Source organism: Ceratotherium simum, chromosome 12 (assembly GCF_057802395.1).
Source record: "Ceratotherium simum simum isolate JZ-2026a chromosome 12, ASM5780239v1, whole genome shotgun sequence".
Lineage (NCBI taxonomy): Eukaryota > Metazoa > Chordata > Mammalia > Perissodactyla > Rhinocerotidae > Ceratotherium > Ceratotherium simum.
Genome location: NC_141911.1, coordinates 39,984,051 through 39,998,977, shown reverse-complemented (window position 1 = coordinate 39,998,977; position 14,927 = coordinate 39,984,051). Strand labels below are relative to the sequence as shown.

The following is a 14,927-nucleotide window of genomic DNA, read 5'->3' as shown; positions in this document are numbered from 1 at the left end:
GTAGATTTTTCAAAAAAATTTAAGATATAGATTTAATTTACATTTTATTTTTTGAGTAGTATATTCATTACAGATCAAATTCAAAAGGTACAAAAAACAGCACGGTAAAAAGTCTCTATCCCTCCATCATCTAGTTCCCCTCTCCAAATATAATCAATGTTATCAGTTTCTTACATACTCTTTCAGACAGTATACACATATATAAGCAAATACATATATACGTATTCTTTATTCCCCTGTACACAAATAATGGCATACTACACATAGTTCTACATTTTCATTGTTTTTTCACTTAACATATGTGGAAGACTATTCCATATCAATAAAGTAATAATAATAATAGCAAACACTGATATCACATTTACTATGTGCCAGTCATATTCTAAGCATTTTACATACATTAAACCATGCAATATTTATTAACTCATATAACTCAGTTAACCTAAATATCTTCCACATTTTTTTTTTTTTTTTTTTGTGAGGAGGACCAGCCCTGAGCTAACATCCAATGCCAATCCTCCTCTTTTTGCTGAGGAAGACTGGCCCTGGGCTAACATCCATGCCCATCTTCCTCTACTTTATATTGGACGCCGCCACAGCATGGCTTAACAAGCGGTGCGTCGGTGCGCACCCGGGATCCGAACCGGCGAACCCCGGGGCCGCCGCAGCGGAACATGCGCACCTAACCGCCTGCGCCACCGGGCTGGGCCCCTCTTCCACATTTTTTAAAGGTTATTCAGTATCCCATTGTCTGGAAATATCATAATTATTTAATCAAACCTCTGTATGACATTTAGGTTGTTTCCAATGTTTTCCCATTACAAACAATATGCAATAAACATCTACATAACTATAATCTTTAAATGCATGTTAGTATTTCTGGAGGATGGATTTCTAGGAATAAAATCCTGGATCATATGAATTTTTAATTTGATAAATATTGCCAAATTCTCCTCCAAAATGCCTTCTCACCAATAATATAGAAGAACACCTATCCCTCTAATGTGCCTAGTAAAACTCAAGGTGTTCTGAAATCTTTATACTAGATTTTTAGGACTTAGTATTAAAAAATTAAATATCAATTTAATAAGTTTTAAAACATATAATCAATACAAAACATATAATCAATATGTTGAAATCATATTTTGGACATATTGAGACAAATAAAATAATTAAAATTAATTGTACCTGTTTCTTTTTACTTTTTAAATATGGCTCCCAGATAATTTTAAATTACATATGTGGTTTGCATTATATTTCTATTGGACAGCATTGCTCTGTACCCATGCTACAATGCAATCACTCCTTTAAATACTTACTAACCTGACAGGTGAAAAATTGTATTTCATATTTTTTGATCATTTATATTTCTTCTTACAGAAAATACCTATTCATACCCTCCTATATTTTCATTGGACTTTGGTTTTTTTAATTGATTTATAATTCTTTACTACAGTATTATGGATATTAACCCTTTATCCATGTGATCCAAATATGTTCTCCCCAGTCAGAGATTTGTATCTTAAATTTGCATATGCTGCCTTTACTGTACATTCTAGCTGATAAAGAGAGGTTTTCCCAGAGGAAATGATTTTTGCATTGAATTCTGAAGTAGCAGTTGGAGTTCGATAGGTAAAGAGGTAGAAGGGCAAGGTTAAAGAGCATTTAGCAAAGAGAAAAACATGTAATAGCATGGATCAAGAAAAATGGCATCTATACGAAACAAAGGCAGGTCCTTCTGTGAGGTAAGGCTACACAGTGGAGTGGAGCAGGAAATGAGTCAGAGACATATAAAAGGAGTCAGATCATACAGACTCTGGAGCACCAAGCTAAAGAGTATAAATTATCTTGAAAAATACACCAACCTACTGAAGAATTTTTAGCAGGTAAGTCATAGGATCAAGAAATAGTAAGTTCAGGATCTTTAGACAGCTTCTTCAGTGTCAGGGAGGCAGAAAGCCATTGTCGTAATTCAAGTTGCAAGTGATCGTGGTCTGAATTTGGATAGCGACAGAGGTAAATGTTTTAAAAAACAGCTTTCTATTTCACCAAAGAAAAACTTCTTAAAATGTAAAAAGTGGGCTCTCCATTACTCACTCTATAACTCTTAGATCTGTGCTGTACAACATGGTATGTGGCTATAGAACACTTGAAATATGGCTAATCTGAATTGAGATTTGCTGTAAGTGTAAAACACACATTGGTTTTTGAAGACTAGTATGAAATGTAAAATATCTCATTAATAATAATAGTATAGTTATATTGAATTAAAAACATTTTATCACAATTTCACCGATTTCTTTACCTTTTTAATGCAGCTATTAAAATTACACACGTGACGCATTATATTTCTATCAGACAGTGCTGCCTTAAACCATGCTTCTGTTCTTTCTTTATGCAATATTGCTAAAGCTAATCCAGAATATTCAGTTATGCAAGTTACAAGATAAAAAGCTACCAATATAGAGTTCTAAGTTTTAAATCCCTTTTTCTTTTTACTAGTTTATGAGTTCCCTAATAGAAGATAACTAAATCACTAGAGCTCCACATTAAGAGCTCCACAGTTAAACGTTCTATTGATTAAAAGGTTTTTTTTCACTTATTTTATTTTAGCTATTTGGTTAGTCTTTCTTTCTCTTTCATTTCATAACTTTACATGTGTATGAGCTCAAAGGAGTTCATAAAATGGTATTTTTAAGAAGCAAGATAAACATTAAACAAAAAACCTGTATAACTTATCCAGAATAAGAGATGTCCTGTAACTCAAAACTGATCATTTTAAATTGTTTCTAAGATACTGCTTATGAAACTATAACAGTACAACTAAGCAGGTACAGTCTCTTCAAGAACTGATTAGTCTAAATCTTTACCTCTGGAATGTATGATTACCAGCATTTACTTCCTCAATATGTCTCACAAACATCTGTTTATGTGCCAATGCCATGTCTCACAGAGCCAACTTCTTGCCAAAGCTTCTCACTCAGTATTATATCTGAATTCTTTTAGCCCAAACAAAAGAACTAAAAGACAGATCTGTGATAACTGCTTTGACAGTTATCGTGATAATGCACACAAACAACATTATTATCCAGAAAAAAACTTTTATATGATGTATTGACTTCTAAGGTAGTGGTTCTTACAGTATGATCCCTGGACCAGCAGCATCATTATCACCTGGCAACTTGTTAGGAATTCTAGACCTACTACATCAGAAACTTCAAAGTTAACCCCTTTGTGAGTCTGGATTTTAATAAAACCTGTTGGTGATTCTGATGCATGCTACAGTTTTAGAACTACTACTCTAAGGCAAGGTTTCTCAACCTTGGCACTACCGATAGTTTGCACTGCATAATTCTTTGTTGTGGTGGCGGGAATCGTCCTACGTATTGTAGGACATTTAGCAGCATCCCTGGCCTCTCTACTAGATATTAGTCACAACCCTTCCCCCCAGCAGTTGTTTCAATCAAAGATGTCTCCAGACATTGACAAATGTCCCCTGGGGGGCAAAATCGTGCCCAGGTGAGAACCCCTGCTCTAAGGAAAAGAAAACCAGTATTCACCTGTGGTTACTGTTATTATCTAGTAAATATTCACTCTTCTCTACCCACCTTCCATGGGAGGAAAACGACTCCACACTCCAGTCATATTAGGGCTTAATTATGACTTGTTTTGGCCAATACAGTGTTAGTGAATGTGACACAAGCAGAGATTTTAAATGTGCTTACAAGTCTGGCTTGGCTTTCTGAATATCTGCACTCCACTAAGAGAACATGCCTGAACACATAGAACAGGCCTGAACCCGACTCACTGCCTAAAGGTGAGCCATAGCCAGGCAAGAAATAAATTTTGTTGTTATAATATGCCACTGAGAGATTAGGGTTGTTTGTTATGAAGCATCAGTGCAGCAAGAGCTGACTAACACAACACCAATAGATGAGATACCGTTGAATAGCCCAGCCTAGACTGCCTTTATGAGTAAAACAGCCATTTTCATCTCAAGCATATCTATTAACACAAATCTTTTCACATTTGCTAGGGTAATGTTATAACTGAGGCATATGTCTTGACTCTGAAGACACAAAGATGGACAACACATGGTCTCTGTGGGGGAGTTTGACTATCTAATGCACTAGATCTATGCTGTGGCTATTTACATTTAAACCAATTAAAATTAAATAAAATTAAAAATTTGGTTTCTCAGTAACACTACTCACATTTAAAGTGCTCAATAGTTACATGTTGCTAGCGGTTACCTCACTGGACAGAGCAATATTTCTACTGGAGAGCACTGATGGACTTAAGCAGATAAATTATGATCTTAAGTGTTAAGTGCTATAATAAAGAGATGAAGAATTAACTAACTTCTTGAAACACTGTCTTCTCTTGGCTTCTACCCATGATCTCCCACTCTCCTGGTTTCCTACCCAGCTCACTGGCCACTTTTCCTCAGTGCCCTTTGTTGAATCCTATTCCTGCTGTTCTGCCACATCCTTACATCTTGAAGTGCTCTGAGGCTTATTCTTTTCTCCAAATACATTCTCTCCCTAGGTGAATCAATCTAGTCCCCAGGTTTAGAATATCATCAATATACTGATGATCCTCAAATTTATATCTCCAATCCAGAGCTTTCCCCAGAACTCCAAGCTTCTATAGTCAATTGCCTACTAAACACCTCACTAGAGTGCTGATAGGCATCTCAAAACTAATATATCTAAATAAAATTATTTATTTTTTGATCCAAAATCTATTTATCCCGCCCCCCATTCTTTCTCAACTCAGGAAATAACACTGAGTTGTTCAGCCAGACACCTAGGAGTCATTCCTGAATCTTTCCTTTCCTTCAGTAAGCTATGATTATTCCACCTCTAAAGATACACCCCAAACCATCATCTCTCTCCATCTCAACAGCTATCAGCCTAGTCCAAATCAACATCATCTGACACAAATTACCGTACTAGCCTTTCCTCCACTGGTCTCCACCATTACTCTACTACCAACCATTATTCTCAGTGGCCACAGAGATCTTTTAAAAATTCTCTATCAGATCATCTCACTCTCCTGCTTAACACCTCGAGTGGTTTCTCTTCGTACTGAAAATCCAAATTCTTTTTCATGGCCGACCAGAGTTCACATAATCTGGCCCACGTCTAATTATATCTCCAACTCCACCTTCTACCACTTCTCCTCCTTACTCACTACTCTCCAGCCACACTAGCCTTCGTTCTGAACCTCAGACATGCCAAACCAGTTAGCTTAGAACCTTTGAACCAGCTGTTCCGGAACCTAGTGTCAGGAAGGTTCTTCTCTGAAATCTCTGCACCATGGATTCTTCTTAACATTTACATCTCAGCACAAATTCACTTCCCAAGAGAGGCCTTCTTTGATCTATTTATTATATTGCTGTTTTATTTTTTCCAAAGTACATATTGCTATTCAACTCAGAAATTCTTTAACTCAGTGATAATAATTGTCAGTTATAGCATGAACTTAAAAAAATCAAAATTTAGTGATTTTTTTCCAAAGAAAAACAGAACTTACACCGCCCAATTATGCCTCTCAAAATTAACTCATAAAAGCAATGTCTCCGTAAAAGATACAGATCAAGTGGAAAGTATGTCCTGGAAGATGTTCATAAAATACAGCCTCACTAAATCTCTTCTTTTTGTTGGTTTCTAAAGTATCAAATATAGAGTAAAACATGAAAGACATACCTATTTTTTCCCTAATTTTGTTTCCCACCGTGGTACGTACGAATTTGGTGCTTATGAAATGAAATGATTAAATTACTGTAATAAGACTCTGTTAAATGCTAGGAACCATACAAATCTGACCTTTAATTTTTCCAGTCTCTTGGGCAGAGACTGACAATTGAGCTGAATTGCAGGATTGTTTTGTGATGTTCATTTAATTAAGCTGAATCTCCTAAATACATTCCAACTTTAATTGGAGTGAAATATTGAACCAATATTTCCAAATATAAAAAAATTGTTTTGCAAAGCTATGTACCACCTACCATACCGTAGCAGGCAAGTAAATCTGTACCTCCCAAGATTGAAAACATTTTATTGAAATTGTCCCTTATATCACTTCTCACCTGAATTACTGCATGTCTCCTGATTTCTTTACCTCTAATCTTGCCTCACTTCAATCCATCCTCCACACTTCTCAAATGTGAACAAACACTGATTCTTTTACTCTGCTCCTTAAAATTTTTCAATGGCTCATACTATCTACACAATAAAGTATGAACTGTTTAATAAAGCTACGACCTAACTAGCTAGCTTCACCTACGCCACTTCCCTCTGTTCCAGGCTTACTGACTACTTACACTTCTTTCAATGAACCATGCTTGGTCTAAGCAGTACACCTTTGCACATACTGTTCCTCTTGCCTTTCTGTCCTTACTCAGTGAAATCCTACTCTTGCTCCATCATGCAGGATAAGCATCATCTCCATGAAGACTTCCCTAATCCTTTCAAGCAAAGTCAATCACTTCTTCCTTTGTGTACTACTGCACTGAGCCCATACTTAGTGGAAAGCAGTATGACATAGTGGAGCCTGACTGCCTTGAACCTCAGCATTCCCACTTATTATGTGATATTTGCCACAAACTTAACCTCTCTGTACTATAGTTACCTCATTTGGAAAATGATAAACATAAGGGCACATACTTCATATTACTTTTGGAGACTTGATCGAGATAATTGTTTATTTTATACATGTAAAGTACTTAGAACAGGACCTGTCATTTAGTAAGCACTAAATAAAAGTTATAAATTATTACATTGTATAATAATGACTACTTTAAAGCTATAATTCCTCCACTAGATTGTGAACTCCTTGACAGCAAGGATTGTGTCTTTTTTATCTTTTCATCTCTAACAGTGTTACAGATTTCACCTTCTGCTGACTTGACCTGAAACATATCTGACCACAGAGAAGCAAAGCAAAGGTTAAACAATTACCTTTCTCATGCTGTTTCTCATTAATAAAGAGTAGCCAGTCATTCTTAACGTGTAAAATGATAATCATATAATGATATTTCACTGATGGACTCAAAGCTGGAAATCACATGAAGTAAAATGTATTACACCACACCGATGAATTTCATGACTTTCACACCCAACACATTTTTAAGTGATCCCACTACTCTTCCAGTAGTGTCAACTATTGTTCTCTTCTAACCTCAAAGATGTCAGAGCAGTGGGACATCTTCAAGGAATCAGTGACTCCTATGTGTTGCCCTCTGCAAATCCCACAGCATAAAAGAATATAAACCGGCACTGATTTATACCCCATTACTGACACAGTATGGCACCAGTCAAATTGTGCTACTAGGTCAAGCAATGGAAGATGTTCAATTTGAGAAAATTTACAGAAATATTTGATGCTATGAATAATATCAGAAACTTCTGAAGCAGTCTAGGATACAGAAAGCTGGAAAAAGACATCACCCCCATTCAAACAACAAGAAAAGGCTAGGTAAATGACAAACGCATAATTTTTCTTGAAAATATGAAAGGTTGAAACCATGCAGCGACCAAACAGCCTGAAATCCAAGAAGGGGCAGCTCCTAGCCTCAGGAGAAAAAGGATGCACAACCTGTCCCAACTATAGTAGAGCATGAGAAGAAGGAACAGCAACCAAATAAACACATAAGAAGAAATCAGGTAGAACTTTAACAAATTGCTAAAGGTCAAGTGTGGGCTAGCATAAAAGCATAGCGGCCCTAGGAGTCCCAAATACAAGGTGAACTCACATTGACTCTCAGACTCTTCTCCAAGGGCTCTCACTGTACACACAACAGAAAGATTTAGGGGAGAACAGGAGACTGGAAAGCCTACTTCAGTGGTACATGCACAGAAGAGGAGACTGACCAACACTGCAGGAAAAGCAAAAAGCCCCACCCTCCTTCCCAAACCTTGCTCTCCTACAGAAAAAGGGACTTAAGCTGCTGGGGGAGGAGCATCAAACCTGCTGTTCCCAGGACACAGATACAGACCCATCCTCGCTGGGAGAAAGTAAAAGAAAAAACCCTCTACACCCGGGGGAGAGGCAGAAAACAGTCCTTCCTCTGGGAGTGGGACAGAAAACTCTCTCCCACAAAAGACCAGCCACAGACACAAGGCAGAGTTTGGCTGTCATAGGCAAGAGGGACCAAAGTGCTGAGAAAGCCCCACCCTGAAGGCCAGGCACACAAGGGCTGTCTAAGACTGAAGCTAGATCAGGAAAACAGAGAACAAGCCCTGTCTCTCATCCTCTGCACTGAGTATTAACAAGGCATAGCATTCCACTGCTGGAGGCAGGGCAAGAGCATGGAGAGAGACACCCTCTTAAGCACACAGGTAGAGATAGCTGAAAACTAAGAGGGGAGGAAGAACACTAAAAACACTCCTCTGGCACAACAGCCCCCACCATAAACACTGGGTATCTTTAGAGGAATCTGAAGTCTGTGAGGTACTGAAGGTAACCAGAGCAAAAAAAAAAAAACAAAAACCCAAACCCAGCTCAATTCCTAACTAACTCAATCTTCACTATAAATGGCTGATAGTAGAAAAGAGGTATCCATTTCAAAGTGTAAATACCATCTCTCTCAGTATCTACTAATATACATATGATATTTGGCATTCAATAAAAAATTATGACACACAAACAAGCAAAAAAAAACAAATATTATGAAAAGACAAAGCAATCGATAGAAATACACTCAGAGATGACAGGCAGATATTGAAACTATCAGATAGGGACTTTAAATAACTATGATAATATGTTAAAAAATCTAGGGGAAAAGGTAGATGAAATGCAGGAATGGACAGGGAATTTCAACAGGCGAAAACTCCTTTAAGAGTCAAATGGAAAAGCTATAAATAAAAAACACCATTCAGAGATGAAAGATTCCCTAGGCAGAACCATCAGTAGACTCAACAAAACCAAAGAAAGAAGCAGTAGACTTGAAGCTGAGCCAATAAAATAATATCCAAAGCAAAACTCAAAAAGAAAAAAAAGGGTGAAAAAAATAGAGCACCGAAAAGCTATGAGACAATACCAAATGATCTAGCAAAATCAAATGGTCTAGCATATGTATAATTGGATTCCCAGAATGACAACAGAGAAGGAATGGGGCAAAAGAAATACTTAAGAAATAATGGCCATGAATTTTCATAAAATAATGCAAGACATCAAACCAGAAGATCCAAGAATCTCGGTGACTCTCGAGCAGGATTAAATACACACACACATACATACACATATTGAAAAAATCTAAAAATCTTAAAGGCAGCCAGAAAAAAAGCCACATTAACTAGAGCAGACTTCTCTTCAGAAACTATGCAAGCCAGAAGATAATGAAATGACATCTTTAAAGTAGTAAAAGGAAAAACCACTCTATGCAACACCATATCGGAAGTCTTAGCTAACGGAATAAGACAAAAAAAGGAAATAAAAGGTATAGATTGGGAAGAAAAAACAAAAATAATAGAACCCAGTAATTCCACTCCTAAGTATTTACCCAAGAAAAATGAAAACATATCCACACAAAAACTTGCACATAAATGTTTACAGCAGCTTTATCCATAATCACCAAATATTGGAAACAACCTTATCTTAGATAACTATTGCTGCAAAACAAATTACCCCAAAACTAAGGAGCTTAAAACACCAAACATGCATTATTGCACAGTTTCTATGGGACAGGAATTTGAGAGCAGCTTGGCTGGGTAGTATGGCTCAAGGACTCTCATGAGTTTGCAGTCAAGTTATCTGAAGCAATTATCTGAAAGCCTGACTGGGGCTGGAGGATCCATTCTAAGATGACTTGTTCAAAAGAATCCTAAAATTTATATGGAACAACAAAAGACCCCGAATAGCTAAAGGAATCCTGAGAAAAAAGAACAAAGCTGGAGGTATCACACTCCCTGATTTCAAAATATACTACAAAGCTATAGTAACCAAAACAGCATGGTACTGGCACAAAAACAGACACACAGATCAATGGAATAGAATCGAAAGCCCAGAAATAAACCCACACATCTATGGACAGCTAATCTTTGACAAAGGAGCCAAGAACATACAATGGGGAAAAGAAAGTCTCTTCAACAAATGGTGTTGGGAAAACTGGATAGCCATATGCAAAAAAATGAAAGTAGACTCTTACCTTACACCATACACAAAAATTAACTCGAAATGGATTAAAGACTTGAATGTAAGACCTGAAACTGTGAAAGTTCTAGAAGAAAACATAGGCAGTACGCTCTTCGACATCAGTCTTAGCAACATCTTTTCAAACACCACATCTGACCGGGCAAGAGAAACAATAGAAAAAATAAACAAATGGGACTACATCAAGCTAAAAGCTTCTGCACAGCAACGGAAACCATCAACAAAACGAAAAGACAACCTAACAATTGGGAGAAGATATTTGCAAACCATACATCTGATAAGGGCTTAATCTCCAAAATATATAAAGAACTCATGCATCTCAACAACAAAAACTACCAACCCAATTAAAAAATGGGCAAAAGACCTGAACAGACATTTCTCCAAAGAAGATATACAGATGGCCAACAGACACATGAAAAGATGTTCAAAATCACTAACTATCAGGGAAATGCAAATCAAAACTACAATGAGATATCACCTCACGCCCGTCAGAATGGCTATAATTAACAAGACAGGAAACAACATGTGTTGGAGAGGTTGTGGAGAGAAGGGAACTCTCATACACTGCTGGTGGGAGTGCAAACTGGTGCAGCCACTATGGAAAACAGTATGGAGATTCCTCAAAAATCAACGATAGAACTACCATATGATCCAGCTATTCCACTGTTGGGTATTTATCCAAAGAACTCGAAAACACCAATTTGCAAAGGTACATGCACCCCTGTGTTCATTGCAGCCTTATTCACGATAGCCAAGACTTGGAAGCAACCTAAGTGCCCATCAAGGGACGAATGGATAAAAAAGCTGTGGTATATATACACAATGGAATACTACTCAGCCATAAGAAACGATGAAATCCAGCCATTTGTGACAACATGGATGGACATTGAGGGCATGATGCAAAGTGAAATAAGTCAGAGGGAGAAGGTCAAATACCGTATGATTTCCTTCATTAAGTAGTAGATAATAACAACAATAAACAAACACATAGGGACAGAGATTGGATTGGTGGTTACCAGAGGGGAAGGGGGGAGGGAGGAGGGTGAAAGGGATAATTGGGTACATGTGTGTGGTGATGGGTTGTAATTAGTATTTTGGTGGTGAACATGATGTAATCTATGCAGAAATAGAAGTACAATGATGTACACCTGAAATTTTTACAATGTTATAAACCAATGTTACTGCAATAAACAAAAAATTTAAAAAAAAAAAATAAGATGACTTGTTCATATGGCTGTTGATGGGAGGCCCCGGTTCCTCATTGGCTATTGCCAGGAGGCCATGGTTCCTTGCACACCAACCTCTCCACAGGGCCCCGTTTCCTCACAAAATGGCAGCTGGCTTCCCCCAGAGTGAGTGATCCAAACAAGAGCAAGGCGGAGCCACAATGTCTTCTATGATTTAGTCTCAGAAGTCACATACCACTACTTCTGCCATATTCTACTGGCCCCAGAGACCAACCCTGACACAACGTGGGAGGGGTCAACAGACAGGCATGAATACTGGGAGACAAGGATCACCAGAGCCATTTTGGAAGCTGGCTACCACAAATCTAAATGTCCACTAACTGGTGAATAAATAAACAAACCTGGTACATCCATACAGTGGAATAGTAATCAGCAATAAAAAGAACCAAACTACAGCGTGGACAAATGCATTACGCTAAGTGAAAGAAGCCAAACCTAACAAGCTACATACAGTATGATTACATTCATATATGGCATTCTGGGAAAGACAAAACCAAAGGGACACAAAACAGAGCAGAGTTGTCAGGCCTGAGATGGGGGCAGAAGATTGACTACAAAGGGACATGAGGGAATTTCTCTGAATGATGGAAATATTCTATATTTGATTGTGATAGTGCTTACATGATTGTATGTGTTTGGTAAAATTCACAGAACTATACACCTAAAAAGGGTGAGTTTTATTGTAAGTAAACTATACCTCAATAAATTACTCATAAAAAGAGAGAGAAACGAATCTTAAGGTGAAACAGAAGAGGCTTGGTTGGGAAGATGGTTACATGAGTCTTATGTGTAAATAATAGAGGTTTCTGAAGGAAAAGCAACTACTAAACCAATAACATTATAATTAAAGTTCCTCAAGCTAAAAAACTTTCTCTGAGCTTGAGTCTACAGACTGAAAATGCCCATCAAATTACAGGTTACACAGATGAGAAACGATACACATGTATCCTGGCATATCCTGGCTTGAACTCATTAAGAATAGACAGCAAAAGCTTAAATGCTTCCAGAAAGATAGAAAAAGTTACTTAGAAAAAAGGAGAGACCATCATAGGCCTTCTTATTTGCAACAAGACAAAAAAAGAAATGGTGAAATAGCATCCACAAATTTTCGAGAGAAAAAGACTACCACCCAAGAATTCTATCCCAACCAAAAGCAAAATACAGTTATTTGGGGGTATATAATCACTAAAAAATGTATCACCTACTCATCCCATCTGGAGAAATAGCCACAAAAAAATGTTAACCAAATAAGAGCAGAGATAGAGGAAGATAAAGAGGAAACGTTATGACACATGCAGTTAAATTGAAGTGGATATTAGTAAAGAAACTGGGAAGAGATATATAACAAATGAAAATCCGATTAAATTTATTTTAGAATTAAAATAAAGCATTTAAACGAAAACAATATAAAGTCAGTCCAGTGTACAAGGAAACTGTAAGTAGTTAACACAATCAGCTTTTTTGTCTTGTTTTACCTGGTTTGCAAGATGAGAGTGACCAAACAGCTTGTGACCCAATTTCCCGTACTGTTCCAGTCCTTTCCAACTGCTTAGGGTCAGCACCAGGAGGTGTCTTGTTTGGTGTTGTCATTTTCAAAACAGTCTATGTAGAAAAAAAGAATATCCACATTAGAACAGCATCTGAGCATCTTTCTACAAAAGGTAAAAATAAAAATTTAATAGCAAAGTGGATCACTAGTATACCCTTGATATTAATCACCTATTTCTCAAAGGCAGTCAACATATAACTCAATCACTGTAATTTAAAAATGTTGGGAATTGAGTTTCTGTTTCTAAAATATATTATGACTTACAAGATGTACAAAGCAGCAGAGTATTAGTTAAATGGCTCAGGATCAGGGATTTAGCTTAAGCCTCCTCTTTAACTAGCCTAGACTTTGTGCAGGTCTGGGCTTTCTTTCCTTTCCTGCCAAAGGAGTTGACTTGATGTATAATTCTACAATGCTATGCAGTTCTATACCTCTATGAGTAAAAATTCTTAATTCAAATTGAGTTTTTTCCCTAGAAAAGTCAGATTGAAGTACTCTTATTCCAGGAATATGTAACTATTGGTCTCCATTTTATTTTTTTATTTTTATTTTTGTGAGGAATATCAGCCCTGAGCTAACATCTGTTGCCAATCCGCCTCTTTTTGCTGAGGAAGACTGGCCCTGGGCTAACATCCGTGCCCATCTTCCTCTACTTTATATGGGACGCCGCCACAGCATGGCTTGATAAGCAGTGCCTTGGTCTGCACCGGGATCTGAACCTGCGAACCCAGGGCCTCAGAAGCAGAGTGCAGGAACTTAACCACTACGCCAAAGGTCCAGCCTCTGGTCTCCATTTTAAATAACTTATTGAGTGATGCAGAGAAAAATCACATCTCCCCGCTAGTTGTCAAAAGTTCCATTTATATGTGCTCCTACCACAGAAGACAAAGTCAGCAAAATGGCTTCAAGGTCTAGAAGTGAATAACTGGCCTATTCTAAACCAAAAGTTTACTTCACCTTTCACATCTCTTGTTAGTTAATCTTGGTAAGTCCAAGCAAATGTGAAAAAAAATACCTCTTGGATAGTGAACAACATGTAAAACTGCTTAGGTAGTGCAAAGTTACAGCTACTGAACACGGTTATACGTACTATTATAAACCTGGCGCAACAGTTCTATATACCATCTCCTTGACACCTCCTATTAGATCTCAGTTGTTCCCTAATCTCCACACAAGCACTTGATACTCAACAGTAGAGCCACTGGACTGTAAACCTCGGAATGGCCTGAGACTTAAATGCTCAATTAGCAATTTACTGAATGAATAAATGGATGAATGAACAGGTTCAATCACAAACTAAAGCATTTGCCACCTGCAAGTTAAGTAAGGTCTAGGATGAGACAATTAAACCTGTGGCCATGACTATAAGCTGAATGTCTTGTCATTGTCAAATGTCCAAAAATGTAAAATTGTCCAAAAAAAAAAAAAGAAAAAGGCCCATCTCTACACTGGAGCAGAACTCAACTGCCAGACTTGGTAATGAATGCCACCAAGTGGATAAAACACCGAGCTCGGAGAAGACTGGGTTCCTGGCCACACAGTTCAGAAGCAGCCAAGGAGACAAAGCCACCGCGAGCAGTGTCTGAACCAGACTCTGTTGGTCCTGCTTGACACCTCTGCTAGAAGCGGTAGAATGGGCAACGGCTAACGCTCCACTCCTGACCCACCGGCTTCGAGGAAATCGGGAGCGGAAAAGGAGATTGAGATTGGGAAAGAGAACGCATCTGCTTATGCTAAAACTATTCTCCACGTTGGGAAAAAGCCCTTGCACTTACAGCCTGCAGACCCGCTTTGCCGCAACTCAGCTTTTCGGGATCCCCTCCAGCTCGGCGCCACTCCCACTCAGCGTCTCTGGACAGCCCGGCTCCTCCAAGGACCTTTGGAGTCGCGGCACAATGACGTCAGGTCTCGCCCTCTAGCCTTACCTCCCTCCAGGGCTCCGCCCAGCGCTCTCCGTCGCGCGTGCGCACTCC

General features: G+C 38.1%; 1 protein-coding gene across 1 annotated transcript in view; it reads right to left on the bottom strand.

Annotated features, from left to right (window-relative positions):
• Positions 1 to 14,813, bottom strand: part of ANAPC10 (anaphase promoting complex subunit 10) — an 80,716-nt gene extending 65,903 nt beyond the window's left edge. The window contains exons 1-2 of the mRNA XM_004420880.3: positions 14,730 to 14,813; positions 12,881 to 13,007 (exon numbers count right to left, since the gene is read on the bottom strand). Coding sequence (XP_004420937.1) covers positions 12,881 to 12,995 — 115 coding nt within the window. The 5' untranslated portion in view covers positions 12,996 to 13,007; positions 14,730 to 14,813. The remainder of the gene's footprint in view (positions 1 to 12,880; positions 13,008 to 14,729) is intronic.
• Positions 14,814 to 14,927: the final 114 nt, after the last annotated feature.